We start from the raw sequence: 20,083 nt of genomic DNA on the forward strand, positions 1-20,083 counted from the left end.
TGTACTTTCCCTTTATATCTTATTACTGTGTTTCTCATTCCGTCAGTCTTATGGACATATACAAGGTCTCAATCAGCCCCGTTCTCATTTTTTGGAGCATACATATATAGTAAATTCACAAGCCAAGATCTGTACATTTAATACTGAATAACAGTCTCCGAACCAGCTAGTTGTACACACAGGACACGCTTGTAGAATGGGTATACATATTTTATGTATTGTTCTGACATTTAATGCATTGAACATAATGTCAATGTTTTTTTTTTCAGAAGGTTGTTTGAATATGATGTTAAATAGCAACTTATGTATCAGACACAATGTAATGGTACATAAATGTATGTATTAGATACTAACAAAGCTGTCAGATTGTAATTGTTTTATTTTCTGTAGGTAGGAGGGATCCCGAGTTGTCTACACTTACCTACTACCTTAAAATCGTAAAATAGTTACAATTCACTCAACAATTACAATAAGCTGACTTGCTTAGTGTAAAATTGGTTGTGAAAATATTGAATTGAATGAAAGTATGAAACACTATTTATGGGTCATTCTAAGTTAAGAGGTAATCGCCTATATGAAAAAGTGGCACAACATAAATGTTAAAATTTTGATCTAATAATACAATATTTTTATTGAAACAACTCTTTTATGTATATTTGTTTTTATGTGTAGCTGGTCAGTAATTTTTTGAATTTTTTACCATTTTAGAAGACACCAGGAGAGAGACCATACTTTTTCTATGTAATAAAGAGAGAAGGGTATCGAAAAAAAGGGAAAATCGAAATTTTGACCAGCTGTCTTACAAATTCGAGCAAATTAAAGTGTAATGATTCATTTAAACACAAATTCATACCTCCACTGTATATTTTGGAAAATTATGCGCCAGGGAAAGACGCCAGGGGAGTGACTTTTTCATGTGAAATCAGATATTAGGTCATTACCTATGAAATTGGCGTTTTGTTCGGAGAATTTCAACGAAACACGAATTTCCATACAATTAATTTTGCGGATATTTTTTTGATGGCTAATTCAAACCAAACAAAATTTTTCCAGTAATTTTTGACACCTTTAAGGTATGTTTTCAATATCTCCATTTCTTGAAAATTGGTACCATTAGAAAAATATAAGTAATTTTAATACTCGAACCGACAGCACATGAAAAGACCTATTTTCAAGGCTTAATTCTGAACACTTAACAATAAAAAATAACAATTAATTGTATGTAAAATCGTTGTTTATTGAGTGCACTGTAGTTTTATTGTAATTGTGTATGTACTTTTGTAAAAAAAAAAAACTAGGATCAGACTTATATCTATGAACAAAAACGCCAATTTCATAGGTAAGGACCTAATATAATTGTGAAAGTATAAGTAATTAAAATAAAGTATTTATATAATCTATGCATAAACTATAGTAAATATACAAATAAAATTAAGTATATAAATAATGTTGAAATAAAACTGACCAGGGGAGATACCACTTTCATAAAACAACATTATAACACTTTAAACTCTCGCGTTTTGTACACATATTTAATTACACAAACGGGTCTACCGCGATATAATTTCATTGTTTTTACCTTTAATTCCGACGTTTCAGCTGAGTTGCACCAGCTGTGGTCACGGAAAGACTGACGTCCCAACAAATGTCAACAGAGATATTAATAAAACACCACTAAACTACCCGAAATTAGTTTATAAAAATGTTTGGGGTAGACAAAGAAATTGCAGCTACCCGTTAAAGTTTAATGTTTATTGTCCACGGCACGACACGCAACACTCACAGTATCCGTACACTGGTCCGAATTAAATTATATCGTGGTAGACCCGTTTGTGTAATTAAATATAAAACAACATTGTCAAGTAAAGATGTCAATGAACAAAATGACTGACAATCGGTACCAAAAGATGACTGTCGCAGGGTTGGTTGTTAGTGTTGAGTCAAATGCATTGCTATTGGGATTAAAATCCCAATAATTAAAATCATAAGCACAATATTTTTACATTTACATAATGGCCAGGGTAGGAGACATAGAATTTGGGGGACAAAATTTGACATAAATAATTTTTATGAAAAAGAAAAAATTAAAGGATTTTATTAATAACATTACAATCAATATTTGTTTTAATTTATGAAGTATACCAAATTTAACGGATTTATGGGAATTACATCTGGATAAAATTACTGATTTATTGTTGTATTGCGGCCAGGGGAGAGACATTTTGTATGTTTGAGGTGCAATTGTGACAAAACTGAACTAATTAATTAATTGAAATTGACTGTCTATAGAGGAAATGCAATCTTTTAAGGGAAATTACCATAATTTATTTAAATTGTTTAAGATTGTTTAAATTGTCTATAGAGGAAATGCAATCTATTAAGGGAAATTACTTAATTAATTTATTTAAATTGTTTAAGATAAGTATGGATATGTATCATGGATACCGTTAATACCTCTTAACTTACAATGACCCTTATGTCAATATTGATAAGCAAGTGATACTTCAGAGAATGTTCAAATTGATAAATTAAAAAACCTATACACATTTAAACATGTGATTAAATTAGTCGGTATGTGATTTTTTTAATTGTTCATATTAGTGCTTTAAATATTGCACAAGTGTCAGTCAGTTTGGACTTTTGGGACACAGAGATTTTTGGGAGACAGTAGGTATATCAAATAAACTATGTTCCTGTAATTGGTTTGGTTGTAAAGTGTGGTTTAAGTGTGAACAGCTACAATCAAGTAATATATTTATCAACACTTGTTGTTTGTTTAGTTAGGTACCACAGTTATAATTTCTTATAAGACAACAACTTTTTATATCCTATAAAGTATTATAGTATAAGTAGTAGTATTTTAAAAACGAAATATTTTACTTTGGAATACTCCAGTGTAGTTTTAATGAGTTTAATGAACATGTTCTATATAGTTTCAATCAATGTTTCTTCAGTGAAAGCTTCAAAATGCTAGGTATGTTTTGTTTAGTAAGATAACGTACGGGCTATACACATTGTAATTGGAGAAACACAATTTATAGCATCACAAAAAACTATTCGGGTCCGTTTTGTGAACGCGACGCGAAGAGAAAGGAGCGAGTGGTTACAGAAATAAACAAAAAGAATTGACCTTTACGCCCAGCTATGCGGACTAGTACTAGGGGTTCAGCCAACACTACCACATACCTTATCTCCTGGGATGTTTTTTGCCGACATGGTCACCTTCCCGTGTTATGATCCGACGTCGTCTTGAGGACGATATATCCAGAGAAAGGATCTCACTGTTGCTGACAACCCAGCATACGACACAAAACACTTCACTTGGCCATCATCACTGCTCGAACAATGCATTAATGCCACAAACACAACAATCGACCCATCGTTTGGCGTCGTAATCAGCAGGATTTCCCATTGATATTCATCGATACGGATAATTTTTCACAACACAATACACAAACACAGCGACTGACAGAAGCTAACTTGAGTGAGCTTGACGGAAAATGGCGAGGGATGGTTGACGTACCTCCCGCCCGCTACCCGCGCATGCCATCGATGTTGTTTTATTTCAGTTCTACAGTGAGGGCAGCACTAGAACAATAACAAACAAACGTTGCTCTTTAACAAATTGCTTGTAGTTGTACTAGATGGCGTTATTATCAGACGTGAATCTTGGTTGTTACGATTTCCTAATGTTTCCTATAGATGTCGCTATACCGGAAGGCCAGGCTTTTTCACGCTGGCAACAATGTTGTCGATGCCGTTATGTTGGTACAATGTGATAGTGACGTTACCTATTATATCGGTTACCAAATAAAATAGTGTTTGGCAGACATAGATCTAGTATTACATAGATGAGCTATACGCGTGCCTCCGTGAGGGACAAAACATACGCAAAGCGACAATATTAAAAACACGTTTTAACATTCCTGACAACATACCAAAAACAATCTACGTAATTCGGTCGGGTTATTTGTTGCCCACCATAAACCATACTAAATTTTTGGTGGGGAACCAACAAAAAGTGAGACTGTGACAAGGACAAGCAATAATACCGCTTTCTCTGCTACTCCTACAGAAATTTCCATAAGTGCATCTCGTTCGGTCGTTTGGCCCAAGGCCTATTGACTTCCTTGAAACGATGTGACCCTTCAAAATTGTGCATGTGTTGTCCGTTCCCAGACGAGATTGCCAGTAATTAACATCAAAATATTTTACTACAGCAACATTGCTAGAACTGGCTTTCTCTATAGATGCGATTTCTAGGAACAAATCAAATTATTTTGATTTGTATTTTATGAAGTAGTCATATGTAAATTATTATTTATTTTTGATATATGTATATTATTATCTATTATATTTCAGTTTTTCTTTGTCTATGTTCATAAAATCTACGAAGGGTAGACGTGCCTCTACCCTCCTTGATAAAATAAAAAAAAATCTTTGTCAATTGGCCTCTTTGATAGGCCTTGATTTGGGTCTGGCCGGTAAGAACATAGACAAGATAAAAGTCTGTAATGTCAATGCTGTCATTTAAGTCATTTAATGCAAAAATATCAATTTTCATATAAAACGATTTATTCACTTGAAATATATTTATTTACCTATTAATTTAAAAAATAAAATCTATCCATATGTACGAGCAACATATCTAAATGCGTCTTCGCACAGACTTAGTTAAATTTAAACCGTTGTCTCTCTTCCTTCCTTGCTGTATGTATCCGGCAATGGCGACTTTATCAACAATTCTTATCCGGATTATGGAAAGCCCTAATGTGTGTGTGGAAACCGTTGTAGTAAATCAGAAACAGCGATAATTTCAAGGTAAGATATATATTAATCTTTAAATAAAAATGAGCGTGCTAATTACCAAATTCAAATATAATAATTTAATCTTACTATCCCCGTAAGTCCCGCGGACGCGTCCGGAATTATAATCAAAATTCAACATAGATGTAAAACCCCACATTGTTTAAGCTGGTAACCCTAGGAATTAGCGACGTTAGTAATTAGGAAGATAGATTATATTGTTTAATTTTTTGACTATTTTGTTTTAGAAAGTGAATCAGCAGATGGCTTGAGCGTGAGATAATAATATAATCCTGGGCCGTCATATGATTTCTTGGAAAAAGCTCAGAAGGGCACGTATCTGCCGCATATCCAAACTAGTTTCCCGGTGACCAAGAACGCTGCGCGGAGCTGTGAAGCAGAAAATGTCCGATAACCGGATAGATGTAATAACAACTTGTAACCATTTGCCATATCAGTGTATGTATTCATATGTATTATGAAAATATTTATATCTTAATAATACGTAACTTTTTGTTACCTTTTATATTTCACGAATTTCTGAATATAGTACCTAATCATTATCTTTTAACGTATTTTTTTACTTATTTGTGAAATGCTAATTTCAGAGCCCAACAACGTGCACACTAGCGCCACTGCTAAATAATCGTGATTATTTAAATTTAATTTTATTTTATTTAAATTTAAATGTATTGTGTATTTAGGTACCTTTTGAATACATCAAACTAGATTTTATGTTGCTGGATTCGTCGATCTATGAGCTCAAAACAAAAACGGCCGTTTTAACTTTGGATGGGTAGATTGACGAATCCAATAACATAAAAACTAGTTTAATGTATTCAGCAGTGGCGCTAGTGTGCACGTTGATGGGCTCTTAAAAACCTGACCCCAACAAAAAAGAAAAAAATACAAAAAGAAATTCCCTCTCTGGGATTCGAACCCAGGACCATTAGCTTCCTGAACTGGATTACTGCCAATACCCGCTAGGCTAAACGGGCTGTCAATTCTAATTACAATGGTATCCCACCAGAGCGCTAGTAGTATAAACGAACTTTTGAAAGGGACATTTTTTTGTATGGAGTTATCGTTCTTCTCCTAGTGAGTATTATATTCTTTGGTTTGGCCCCTCCCCCGTGTCATCTCTATGTTATTGTACCTCTATGTTGGCAGAGCTTGGTCAGAATGGAATGGATTTCAGTTTTTAATAATACCTTTCGTTTGAAAACAATTGCGCATTCTTTGTTAAGGAATTGGTTACTATGTATCTCCAGCAAATGCATCGATTTAATAATATTGCTTTGATTTTTGTCTATCGAGAAATTTGCGTTGTCAAATAGACATCACTATACATTTCCGGTTCTACTTCGATAAACACGGTTATCTGTCGTTCCGTCCCCTACCCCTTACTCCTCTAGTCATTGTCAAAATGGCGGACGGAGGCGTCGATATAGATTTGTACGCTGACGATATAGAATCGGATTTTAATAGACAGGTAAGCTTATTATAGCAAACTACGATATCGTTGTTTGTCTTGAACAGTGAAATGAAACTTCGGAAAAAGTCTAAACACCATAACGTAATCAAGTAATGCGAATGTGCGGCATGTTTCAGGACGAGTTCGGAGGTGAGAATGTGGATCTGTACGACGACGTAATTTCTGCGCCTGCATCGAAGCCAGAGGAAGGAGATGGACCACCGAATGCCCCGCCGTCACAGCATCCTCCGGAGGAGACCAACGGCAACGCTCCTTATCACAACAACTCGCAACACCACGGGCATCATGGCGGCCGCCGGGCACAGCTTTACGTCGGAAATCTCACTTGGGTTTGTACCTGATTTTATTCTATCTTAGATCAGTATTGTAAATATAAGACTATGTAGGAGTGGTAATTAAATGAAATCTTACATGAAATTGTATTTATAAAGCGTCACTATTGACTAAAACTGATGTTATTTTGTGCATTTAAGCATTTTGCTTCTTATTCTTGCAGTATTAATATCCATAACTCTTAAATGGTGGCCCATTCCGTTACTTTCGTAAAGAAATGTATTTATGTTAACGTTTCGTGTTTATTAAAACAATGATGGCAATTTGGCACTGTGTCAAATTTGTAATGATGCATTGTTTTAAAGCATTTCATTTGGTTACCTCTTTGAATAGTGAATGATCCTCATGGTGATGTTTTTTCTGATGAGAGAAACATTCACTGCTAATACTTTATTATTAAGCTATTGTTTTGATGGATATACAATAAACTTCATGTTGGGGAAAAAAACATTCAGTGACATTATCTTTAACCCTGTGAAGTAGATTAACATCATACTACAATGAATCTAACGAATATAGTTACATTTATACATAGTTTTGTTAAATAGTGATATGTATGATTGTGCCTTTAATTAGGGGCATTGATACAAATTAGAAGCTATTTTCATATGGGTTAAAGTAATGCTATGTTAATAGGAAGCAGAAACAAGTTTTACATTTGAACAAAGCATTTTTGTTTTTGTGATTAACATAACTTATTAGGGCATGCAAATATTTTGACTTATTATTTGTAAACAACAGTAGCTATATCAAACATTGAGTAGTTTTAGTTATTAAAGTACAAATCAATATATAAAAGTGTGATGAACACTTCTGTAATTATTTAGTGTACAATAACATAGGGTAACTTGCCTTAACATTATGCAGCCTACACTATTGGCCGTCCTAGAAACTGGAAACTAGGTGACAAATGTTAAGGCAGGTTCCCGTACAATAAAAATTGTTGCATAAAAGAAATGGCCAGTATAACTTGTTTTTGCTTTAATATCTATGTCCAGGAATAAGGGATGTTTTTCACTGAAGCATGGTTTAGGTATATTGTCCCTTTAAAAATTTGCTGATAATATTTTAACATCATGTCACTTGAAGCCGGATGCATATTTTTTTTACAACTTTTAGGTATTACAAGCTAGTCTCTTTCTAACTAAAGAAGTTGGCAAGAGGTGTCCGCTTTGTGTGTTGTAAAATTATATGCAAAAGGCCCTTGGTGTTACCAAACCAGTCAGTAAATTTTCTAGGGCAGCAAAATATTGTCACAGTAACAAATAATGGTGGCTAAACACACAGTACTATTGGTACAAGACTTGTTTTAGTTTAGTTTGGTAACACCCTAAGACATTCACTGCTTTATATCTCCGTGCAGTGAGAGTGTTAAAACAAATATGTATTTGCACAAAAAACTCGGGGTCGTATGAACACTTACTCTTCTTGCAAGTGAATGTCAACCTTAAAAAAAAATTACTGATACTGGTTTTGACTGATATAATGCCAATCTGTGTCTGTATGACCCCTTTATGTGAGTAATTTATGACATTGCCCAACATTTAGCAAATAATGTACCATTTGTAGAAAATCGCATTATATCACGAAAAAAAATGTAATAGACAAATTTTCACTTAACAATAGCTCATTACCCCCAAGAGTGTAATATTATCAAATTTGCAACTTCGGATTTTTGTGAAACAGTTATTTATTTATTTATTTCAGTAGTTATTTTCTAGATTTGGTACTAACACAATGTTCTTGCTTGTATCAAAGATTTCAATGAATCTTGGCTTGTACTTTTGTGTACAAGGATTATCCTAAACTTGTGCCAATCCTTTTATTTTTTATTATTTTTACTTAAGTCAATTGCAAGTATTTATAAAAAAAATCAACATTTCAATGAAAGCATTATTGATGCATAATTTTAAGAGAAATGAAATGCCTTGCAGTAATAATGGCAACACTTAATTGACTATTGGTATTGTCTGCCTGCTTTTCTAAGATCAAGTTCGCCATAGATTTACTATGATCTTAGAAATGAGACGGGATATACACTTTGTAATAATACCATTGCATTTAGGTGGCAAATGGTTGGAACTGTGTCATGATGGAATCTCTTATCTGCAACATGCAACATTTTTGCTTAAATTATGTCTAAAACTGGCGTTGTTTTTGGCAGTAAACTATGTTCTAAAATACCATAAAAAATTAACTTCAATGTAATCATTGTTTGTCTGTGGGATTTTAATACATTTATGACATAATTTGCCGGGTGTCAGTATTAATTGTTTTCTTTTTTGCTATATCTGTACTAAGAAATACTTGTTAGTGTTTATAATAGACCGTATATACACATTTCTTTTGCACTTGTACAATGACTAACTTTAGAAAATTTTAACTATGAGGGAACATTCGTAATATTCATATAGAAATTGGCACATAATTTTCAATGATATTATAGATACTCTAAAACTAATATTTTCCTCAATATAACTTTGTGGTTATTTACAATGCAATAATGTCTTGGGGTTTCATTATGATAATTGCTATATGTAACAAAAAAATGTAAAGCAGATATAAATATGTTGTCCTATATACCTAGCAGAATTTTATAAATAGCTACCTACATTTTTAATAAAAGTACCCCAATGATTTCATTAGAAATATGTCAAGCAAAATATTGTAGTTGCAGTATATTTTAAAACATTTCAAATGAATTTGCAGTTAAAACTGTTTTGAAACACTTCTAATGCTAATAAAAAGAGATATTTACATCTTTATTGTCTTGATTATTGTTTTTTTTGTGATGGTAAGTAGTTTTGTTTTAAAGCTATGTAGATGTTTTAAGAAAACCAATTATCCTTATAGCCTAATTGTAGACATATGTTTGTTATGTAGGTATGTTCATGACATGAGTTGGCTTAATAATACATGTCTTATGTCTTTAATGCAATTTAATAATAGATATATATGTATATCTTTTTTTTAAATGAGGTAATTCACGAAAAATTCAAATACTTTTAGGATTTCGTTTTATATCACACCTACATAAATACTATATTACGTTTTAAAAATTGTTAGCGTAACTGACTTCTGTCAAGCACAATCAAAACTCGGAGGAATCATGCATACAATTTAAGTTTTCAACACACTTATGCTGCCCTCCTAAGCCAAATAGCGCTATCTCAATAACAAATGATTTTGACAATAGAATTATTAGCTATAGAAACTAAAGTATAAATGAATTTTCTTTTGAGATAGCACTATTTGGCTTAAGAGGGCAGTATGTTACTGAAGACTTTGTGCATTTTTTCTCTGAAACTAAACTTATATAACAATAGTAAATTTAGCAGACGCAATGACATTAGATAATTAAGTTAGATCTATAATAATAAACTAGTTTTTGGTTCCAACAATTCGGTATAAACCTCGACATGAAGTTGTAAATATCTCTAAAATGAATACTGGTTTTGACACTATTATATTATAATATAATAATAATAATATAGTTACCAAATCTTTGCCCCTGTTTGATACCATAATTTATCTACATGGTGACAGGATAATTTTAATTTATTCGATGTATGTATATATTTATTTGGCCATGTAACAGTGTTACAATATTTTATTTCAAAATGTTACACACAATCGGTTTAGTGATCAACCACACACAATGTTAACTGAACCCTTCCAACTATTCCAACCTCGGTTATAAATGTCAGTATTTAAGATACGTCAAATATTACGTCTAGATACGATATAGATGTGATATGTCAGTGTCAAAAGTGACGTTTTTGTTTGAAGATACGTCATTATTGCCACTGACATGTCTATATCGTATCTAGCCGTAATATTTGACGTATCCAAAAGTTCGACACGGCGTAACTTCATTAATTAGTTTAGACAATTTGTGACAATTTAGGTTATTATTTACACATTTTAGGTTAACTTTACTATAGAATTTAACTTGAATTTGACTAAACTTGATTACAGATTTTATCTGATACTATATATCAACATTGGATTGGTGACAATTTTTATAATGCTCTCATACAATGTCACAGAATAAATAATAGTACTAGGTACAGAAGACTCACTCTCTAACAAAACGCGTCTGTTACGATCAGCACAGATATGGCCGCTAGGTGGCGACAGCGCCACGCGCGGCTAATGGCTTTCCCAAAAATTGGGGCGGAACGGATGTACTTTTAGCTACCTGTAGCAAAGCGACGAAATCGCGGAGTGAGCCACGCCTGACAATTTTTTTTGAGAGGATGAAATGAAGCTTGCCAACCTCTTTGGCCAATGACCGGATTGTGTGGAAAGTATTGACTTAAATTTAATTTAGGATGACAAGCATCGAAAATCTGTAGTCATAATTTTCCTGTCTTGTATTTTTTTCGCCTTTTATGATAAACTACTCATTTTCTATCCATTGACTAGATTCGGAGTATTTTATAAAATACAACACGTCACCAATCCAATGTATGTGTGAATCCTGAAATGGTGATATATAATCTAGGAAACTGCTAAAATATGAATCCATAATCTATTTTAGTATAGATACATTTGCCTGACATCCTGCTTATATTTTATAGCAAACAAAATCTTGGGCGCTCTAAAATTTACTAGTATTTTTCAATTTACATTTCTACGAATAATGTATAATTTTTTTAATGAGAAGTCACTAAAAGTATGATTTCGAATTTGCCTAAAATTTTGTTTATTTTTTATCACTAAAATGTTTTTCCTTATCAGGTTGTCCATCGAGGTAAGACGTTTTACTGCTTGTTTTATGTAGTTGATTGTCTTATATTATTTATAAATTATATTTGATTATTTTTATTCTGTTGTGATACTTGATAATATTTGCACTGATCTGTGTCCATGTTTCTTTGTACCTTCGTAAGTTATGTAGGATGGGTGTGGATTATCGAATCTTGTATATTTTGTGACTGACGGAAATGATGTCGCGCTTGTATTTACTAAACGATCTCCTAATGTTTAATCATGCAATTTCTTAAAAGTATTGACATTGTTTGTATTGAACATTGTATTGTTCAACTTATATTGGGTGCTTCGACGAATCAAAGACGCTTTAATAACCGGATATTAAATGAGATGTTAGATATTTCCTGACAATGTTATAAAAAATAAATCCGCGAGTTTAATGTATTGTAAGTTACATTATATATGGAAAGAGTTCTATTTAATCATTCTAATCGCATAATTCATGTTAAAAACCTGTCTTTCGGCATTGTGATTTTTGACAGGTTATTATAATTATTCAACTTTCTCTTGTAATAGTAATACCTAGCTACAATTAAAAATCGTTATCTGTACGTACTATTTTTAATGCTTACAAATGTGTAAATTTTATGATTGAGAAAATTTGGCGTATTAATACTAATTTGTTGATATTATTATCTTAAAATAATTGGTTAAAAATGTCTGTAATTATCATTGTTTCAAGGAACTAGTTCCTTTTTATTATCCAATTAAGTGGAGGATTTCCTGATTAGTCTAGTTGAGGGTTTAGCAGCTGTGAACTGCTTCATTACTAATTATATCAGTAGCCTTGGTAACAATCTGTGGTATGACAATAAAAGACTGGTTACATACAAAACTGTTTCCTTTTCTCCCAGCGTGTCCTGTTGCGGATAAATTTAGGCGTCAAATTATTAGGAAACAAGGCATATTACGTCTACTAATTAGTAAAAAATAGCGGCGGCTTTAAAAGTTGAGTGTTATAGATTTTTTGACGTGGGGATTATCTTGCGCTTCTGATACTCGGTATTATTCTCCATTCGCATAAATTTAGTCTAGATCTGCCAACTTTCGCAATTCCAAAGTACATCACTAGCAAATAGGGAACCGAAAATTAGGTGCATAGGCAAGATTCGTCTTACGTCTATTAGTAAACGATCGTGTTTGCGTAATAATAATAATGAGGTACGTACTAACGTGTTCGTCTACTATATATCATTATGCTGAGTCATCACGTACGTATTTCGCATTCACTGTTTTTAGGTAACCGTTGGCTGCGTAGCTTAGTTTTGGATACAACTTTTTTCAGTGGGCAACGGACCAAGATATAGCGAACGCGGTCGCTGATGTGGGTGTGGCCGATTTCCAAGATGTCAAGTTCTTCGAAAACAGATCCAATGGCCAGTCCAAGGGGTTCTGTGTCATTTCTCTGGGCTCTGAACCGTCTCTCAGGATGGTCCTGGACCGTCTGCCCAAGAAAGAGATTCATGGACAACACCCGGTTGTCACTCTGCCTACTAAACAGGTAAATTAATGATAATAAAACTGTGTGACTTCATTAAATTGAACGACGTTGTGTATTTTTGTCTGCCCGTAATGATACCTAAATCATTGCCATCTGTACAGTTGCCATCAGATATATCGGAGCGGCCGAGGTTCTCAAAAATATCTGAATACGCAGTCACGCATTCTTACGCCTTGACAATAGAGGCGTGTTCAGATATTTGTGCCCTTGGCCGTTCCAAATGTTCTAATATATCTGATGGCGGCTGTACAATGTGCCGAAGAGAAATTACATTACATTAACTACGATGCAACGTTATTTTTAACCGACTTAAGTGGAGGTTATTAATTCGGCCGTATATACAGGTTGGCCCATTTAGATCGGTCGGTATGGGAAAATCTGAAACTATAAGACATACGACGATCTCTTAGGAACCATGTCATCGATTTTAGTAACAAGAAAAACTGCATTCATACATAAAAAAAAAATGTGTACTTAGCTCGGGAATCGAACCCGGACGTTTGGAAAATAAAACTAACTATTTCTATTTAGATATCGATTGTGTAGGTGTTAAGCAGTAAATGTTACTATGAAACATGATGTCTGAAATGAATAAAATGCAGTGTTTTCATATCCTTTAATTTATTTTAGTAAGTTTTCGAAATGACCTCAATTTTTTTTAATAGGTACATATTTTATAAATGTGTGAATGCAGTTTTTCTTGTTACTAAAATCGATGACATGGTTCCTAAGAAGAGATCGTCGTATGTCTTATAGTTTCAGATTTTCCCATACTGACCGATCTAAATGGGACATCCTGTATATTTTCAAAATGTATTCTGACTTCACAATAGTTATTTGTACAACAAGAGATCAAAGTTTGATATTTCTTCGAGTGCTTATTTTGAGTCCCGTGCAAGCGAAGAATCTAATTTAGAATCTTGAGCGTAGTAAGGGACTCAAAAGCGCACGAGATGTAAATAACTTTGATCTTGTGTAGTACACAAAATTTTTCACCTGAGCAGTGAGAACATACCTATTAGACAACTTGAAAAATGTAATCCTTCTTCATCACGTAATACCTGCACTCATGTTTTCTTAAGATATACAAACAATTAAGTTAAATTACCGCAATAGAACGCAAAACCAAACGTAATAATAAATTTCAGTAAAATAATATGGAAATACACTAACTAATACATCAACTGACACTTACTTTTTTTGTAAAAAAAAACTATAAGATACGGTCCTAATTGCGGATACGTACTATTTGTCAACTATGGTAGAAATTCTTAAAAGTAAAATAGTTAATTTTGCGTGATAATCTGTGTATTTTTTGAGTTCATTGTTTTAATTGTACAATAAAATACCTAAAATATAGTATTTGATCAAATCTTAAACTTTATTTTTATTAATTAATTATTAAGAATTCATACTCGTACGTGGTTTGGAACGATGCGGTCTGAAGTTTTCGGGGGTCTATATAAACCGCCAATATACCGTTGGATGTCGTTTTAACTTTTTTTGAAAGGGACAGATAATAGAACCCAAGTATTTCGAACTTGTATTAGACCCCGCATGTTGAAATGACATTTGACTATAAAGGTCACTTGAATGTCGTTTTGTCTCACTCAGTGAGCAAAATCGCATTTTGCTCACTGTTTTTAAGAAGCAAAGTACCCTTGTTCGAGCTGCTGAGGTGAAAAATAGTATTCCATCGTTATGGTTTCACATCAGCAGTTCTACTTCATTAAATAACTTACGAGCGGAAATGCAAGGGCGTGCTTCTAATATTTCAAGACTTCTCTAGTATCCTGACCTGATGACGGGGAACAAAACCATTCCGACGAATGGTCCTCCTCATACCTATTTAGAAGAACCTACCTATCTAAACAAATAAAACTACGTGTCTCGATTTATCAGCCAAATGATATAGGGATCCTTAAAATGATACAAAACACCATAGATAGAAGTGGAACCAGCCAAATTTGATAACCGTTATTGGCTGAATGACTTGAGTCACATCACATGAAATTTTTTATTTATATTTTAAATACCTATCTAAAAGAGAAATATATTACGAGAATTTTTAAAACGGTGTATTCTCATTTGTCGCCGCCCCACGTGAACGTCGCCATTGATTGTGCCCGGCGGAGACAAATGGGAATACATCTTTAAAACATAATTATGTATGTACCAAGCTTAAGGTTCCGTCACACAGGCGCGTTTTCCGGGCGGGGCGTGAGCATTTTATATGTAAAAGCGGCGCGCCCCGCCCGGAATACGCGCCTGTGTGACGAGCCTTTAGTGGTAAGGCGTTTTAGTTCCGAATTAACCTTTTGGACGCTAATGACCGATATATCCGCACCGTAGGTCCAACGCCAAAGACCGATTAATCCGTCACAGACCACAGAGCAACACAGACCTACGTGCATATGCATAAAGTTCAATTTCAGTTTTGACACTTCGGTGACGTGGCGTCCGAGAGACAGCTTTTGTGTTTGACATGGCGTCGATAAGGTTAAATTACATGGGTTGGGATCCATCATACCTATTACCAATTAATTTAGTGGAACTTATGTACGTTTTCGTACGTGTAGGTAATTTGATATGTACGTCGCTATTCGGCGAAGGAAAATATAGGTACACCTACCTACTCTTAAACTGTTGAAAGGTGAGAATAGGTAGCATCTTTGTTTCAAAACCGTTGCCTGCATCCAATCTTGGGATTAGGTTGCCGAAGCGAATCATTGCTCCTTTAGAATGCAAGCGCTAAAATAAATAAGGAAGACATTGTTACATGATGTAGGACGTCCTTCAGAAGATGGTTGTTTTTCAGGCGTTGAACCAGTTTGAGAGTCAATCTAAGACGAGGTCCACGCCACCCGGCGGGCCCAACAACCCCGGCATGCGCGGGCCTCCCCACCCAGGCGGTCCGCCCGGACCGCATCCAGGAGGTAACTATCTACTTATTTATTACCTATCGATATAGAAGGGTGAATATTTTCAGGATCAGGTCAAAGGTTATCGTCCTCCTACGATGACTATCGCAATAGAAGAACGAGTCTCAACATCTTTCATAAAACTTCTTTCCTTTCCTTTCCTTTCTATTGAGGCGGAGATGAGACATGCGGAAGTGAACCAACAGCATCAGTTCAATTTGTTCTAATCCAGCCGAGAAGTCGGAAGAGAACCGATTTTATTGGTTGATCCACTCGCGTCTCCTCTCAGGCTCTCATCTTCGCTTCGTGGAAAGGCAGCCTTGACTCAATGTGGATATTCATGTGGAATTAACTGAGCAAAAACTTGCTGAGACGACCATCACGAAGAAACGCATTTACCCATAAACATTTATCTATTAGAAGCGTTAAAGCGAGTCTGCAAAAAGCTAGGACTAGTCGAACCACTCAGGCTTTTGTGTCCTAAGCCTATAAGGCAATATTCGCGTCAGCCATCTCAGTCAAGGACCAGACCCAAAAGCATGAGAAACATATTTGTGAACGCACTCGCGCCCTTTGGTTTAGAAATTGGCAGTTTACAAACGTTATTGCAATGAAGAGTTGATGATCAAAAAACGAATAATACATACCAATACGTCGGTAAGGGACAAACGATTATTATCGGCTTGTCAACTTTAGTAAACGTTTATGAATAAGGGGCTATTCATAAATTACGTCATTTCAAATTAGGGGGGGGGGGGGTCTGGACATCGGATGACGGTAGCATGAAGTAGGAGGAAATGGGGTCATTTGAAGCATGATTTTTGGATGATTATAGGGGGGGGGGGGTCCAAAATCGTCAAAAATCGATGACGTAATTTATGGACAGCCCCTAAGGGGGTTTTCAATCTCTGTATTTTTATCAGTTTCTAAACGTGTCATTCATGTGCAGAGCTTACACCAAACCTTACCACCTAGATTTCTTCGGCCCCGGCCCCAACGGCCCCGGTCCCAACGGGCCTCGCATGATGATGCCGGGCGGCGGCGGCGGCCACCACCAGATGCGAGGCCCCCCGCCCGGGCCTCCCCACCACATGCAACACCAAGGCCCTCCCCCGCACCATATGCAGCATCAAGGCCCCCCGCCCCATCAGGGGCCGCCGCCACACCGCCCACCAATGCAGGTAAGTGAGAACATCCTCAGGGAGCCTAGCCGAGATGACAATCGTACAGCCTGGCAAAAAAGAGTAGAAATTAAAAAGTGGCAACACTGTCGTCCCTTTCAAATCAATTTATATAAGAGAACGGGACGACACTATAGTGTTGCCACTTTTTAATTTCTACTGTTTTTTGCCAGGCTGTAAATCACACCAATCGAAAAGTAAAAATGTATGGGAATATCGGGATGCAATGAAAAGTGACGTTCCATGCATTATTTAACTTTCGTTTGGCGTTTTATATTGTCTCGTGGCTAGAGCATGTCACCTGTTCAGTGGCTCACTCTTTATTTTAAGCTCTCTTATCAAACTATGAAAAGCACTAGTCTTTTGTGCTTATTTAGCCATTAAGTTATCATTGAGAGATGGCTTAGTTTTATGAAACTTAAGTGGTTGGGATCAATAAATGTGTACTGGCACGATTTGTCGCCCAGATTTGATCTCACGTAAATAACTTTTGGACTGACATTGTCCATCGCACTTATGTAGAAAATAAGATGTTTATTTTTGTTTTTTTTTGGAGATATTTGGGCTTTGGGTTTGGGGCCTTTAAAATCAATGGATGCCTCCAATGCACATTATGTTAAATAATAATTAGAGACTATGTAATGAGCTCCGTATAAACACTGTTAATAAGTCAGTTAAGCATAGTAAGCAATTCTTTAAATTCACTAGGGTCAGACTTGCCATAGACTCTATTAACCAAGTTTTCGTCTGTTGAATTTTCTAATAGAAAAATAATTTGAATCGCCTTTTGACTTAAACTTTGAACATGGGCTTTAATAGAATGTTACAAAACCAGCAGGGTCCGCCGCCACACCACATGCAGCACGACGGACAGGGACCGCCACACAGACCCCCAATGCAGGTGTGTGACTGTGACTGTACTGTCAGAAAAGATATATCTGACATACCTATTCCTAACATACGGTAACACCAAGTGAAAATCTGGTGAAACAAGGGTTAAATGGTTTGAAAAAATCAAATTTCACTTGATTTTGGTTTTGGAAAAGCTAGATTAATAGAGAAATGTTTGCAATGTGTTCATTTAATGCCTTAATTAAGAAACCATACAAACAAGTGTCAGATAAGTTTTACGAAGCTGACAGAAAATTATGCTAAATGCATTTCAGTCGCGGAAGATAATTTAACAAGAATGACGGCAGTCCCTGTCCTCAGAATATGCATGCTCTTGTGATTATCTGCAAAACAAATGCATGCATAAAATTGTAGTCGTACGGTTTTAAAATGTCGGAATCGCTTTGTTTTCTTTTGTTAAACCAAACCGTTAATTACGTGTGCAAAATAAAAAGCAATAACAATAAAAGATTCCATGCAGATAAGAACTTTACCGCTTAAAGAATAGAGTTAAAATTACAATAGCAGGTACTCGATACCAATAGGACCTTTCGGAATTTAGAGCCGTGGTCGCCCACGTGTGTGTTGGTGTTTCATGTTTAACCTTTTGAACGCCACAGACGGCAATTGTCGTCAACGCAAAATCGTGACAACGACGCCAAAGACGGCATTTGACGTCAATCGTTTTTTGATGTAAATCTACTGAAAAACACCCCACTTTTAGGTTGGCATTATTTATTCACAAAACTAAATTTTACCCCCGTGGCGTCAGTGGCACGGCAAATGGATGCGCCGTTTGGCGTTCAAAAGGTTAATTTCTAAACTTGCTATTGTAATTTAACTGCATCCTTCAAGCGGTGAAGATGTTATCTGTTTAGAATCTTGTTGTTATTGCATTTCATTTTGCACAGGTAGCTAGCGGTTTTGGTGTAACAAAAGATGCCATTAATCGTCAGGTAATCTCTCAAGTGGATACCGACATTTTCAAACCATCCGACTATATCCCTGTATCTTGACAGTTCTATAAGCATTCCAGTTACATGCCGTAAAGCTGCCATATCCTGCACTTATATGTTTCGCAATTTGTTGGTTTTTCTGCTGTCGCCAGACAAAATACATAATAGGCCTGTTGCAAGTAACAAAGAATCATGGAAAGAATGGTTTCAACGAAACATATATGTTAATATGATTCTAAAAAATGGTTCAATCTCAGTATAAACTGAAGGATTATTAATATATTCAATAAAATAAAAGTGCAAAATTCTCCAATCGGCCATTTTTACTGAAACGCCAATCAGAAACGTTCCAAACAGTGACGTCATCAATCCATAACATATTTCTTAGAGCAACATAGACAACCTCATTGACCGAAATCTATACGTGGCCACCAAAGAGTTCGAAAGGTGCAAAAAAAATGTTATTTCGCCACTAAACATTTATTACGTCCAAAAAAATTATTACACGATATAAAGTAGATATCTATTTGTTATTATTTATTATTTAAATAAAATGCTAAATAATACGATATCTCAACAACAAACTTTTTTAATTATTTGGCTGAATGGAACTATCATTGCCATGTTGGCTGTCGTAACTAGAAAAAAAATTCGGTGATTTTCACTCAAAATTTACATGTATCTAAATCATCTTAAACTGCAACCGTGTGAGAGTTTTTGTGTAAAATGAGTTACTTATTGTGATAAATTTTTGTAATGTATTTATCATCCCTAATCGTAATATATGGTGCTGAATTAACAATATCATTCGGATTCAAGGGAAATTCGTAACTGTAAGTATGTAAACAATATCTACCACCCTACCACCAACTAAATGATGACGTTACAAATGGCATGCGAGGCGTTTTTACTAGCTATAATAAAATGCAATTATCTATGTTAAATCTTATGAGTATAACTGAAATATAGTGTTTTTCGGAACTAATACAAGTGTACCGACGGGATCTATATCTAAATCCCTAAAGTCTTTTCTCCTATTTTTGCATTCCCTAATATTGTTTGTCATAATGATCAGTTGTCCTAACACTCGTATACCCTAATTTTGGTTTCCCTATTATCGAATGGCCGATATTTTTTTGTCCTAATATGTTTTTCCCTAATGGCACTTTCCATATTGAGTATTTATCCTAATGTTATGTAGCATAATTCTTTTTTTGCCTAAT

General features: G+C 34.9%; 2 protein-coding genes across 8 annotated transcripts in view; one reads left to right on the forward strand and one right to left on the reverse strand.

Annotated features, from left to right (window-relative positions):
* Positions 1-3,529, reverse strand: part of LOC134794950 (ubiquitin-like protein 3) — a 221,625-nt gene extending 218,096 nt beyond the window's left edge. The window contains exon 1 of the mRNA XM_063766821.1: positions 3,187-3,529. Within this exon, the coding sequence (XP_063622891.1) occupies positions 3,187-3,216 (30 nt within the window). The 5' untranslated portion in view covers positions 3,217-3,529. The remainder of the gene's footprint in view (positions 1-3,186) is intronic.
* Positions 3,530-6,174: 2,645 nt separating this feature from the next.
* The window catches only part of LOC134794794 (cleavage and polyadenylation specificity factor subunit 6), a 33,013-nt gene continuing 19,104 nt past the window's right edge, over positions 6,175-20,083 (forward strand). For 6 of the 7 annotated variants that reach the window (XM_063766581.1, XM_063766584.1, XM_063766585.1 and 3 more), the window contains exons 1-6: positions 6,175-6,298; positions 6,418-6,630; positions 12,696-12,911; positions 15,730-15,847; positions 16,808-17,013; positions 17,849-17,914. In XM_063766581.1, the coding sequence (XP_063622651.1) occupies positions 6,233-6,298; positions 6,418-6,630; positions 12,696-12,911; positions 15,730-15,847; positions 16,808-17,013; positions 17,849-17,914 (885 nt within the window). In that variant the 5' untranslated portion in view covers positions 6,175-6,232. The remainder of the gene's footprint in view (positions 6,299-6,417; positions 6,631-12,695; positions 12,912-15,729; positions 15,848-16,807; positions 17,014-17,848; positions 17,915-20,083) is intronic. The other variant, XM_063766582.1, reaches the window with a different exon arrangement.

Source organism: Cydia splendana, chromosome 11 (genome assembly GCF_910591565.1).
Source record: "Cydia splendana chromosome 11, ilCydSple1.2, whole genome shotgun sequence".
Classification (NCBI taxonomy): Eukaryota; Metazoa; Arthropoda; class Insecta; order Lepidoptera; family Tortricidae; genus Cydia; species Cydia splendana.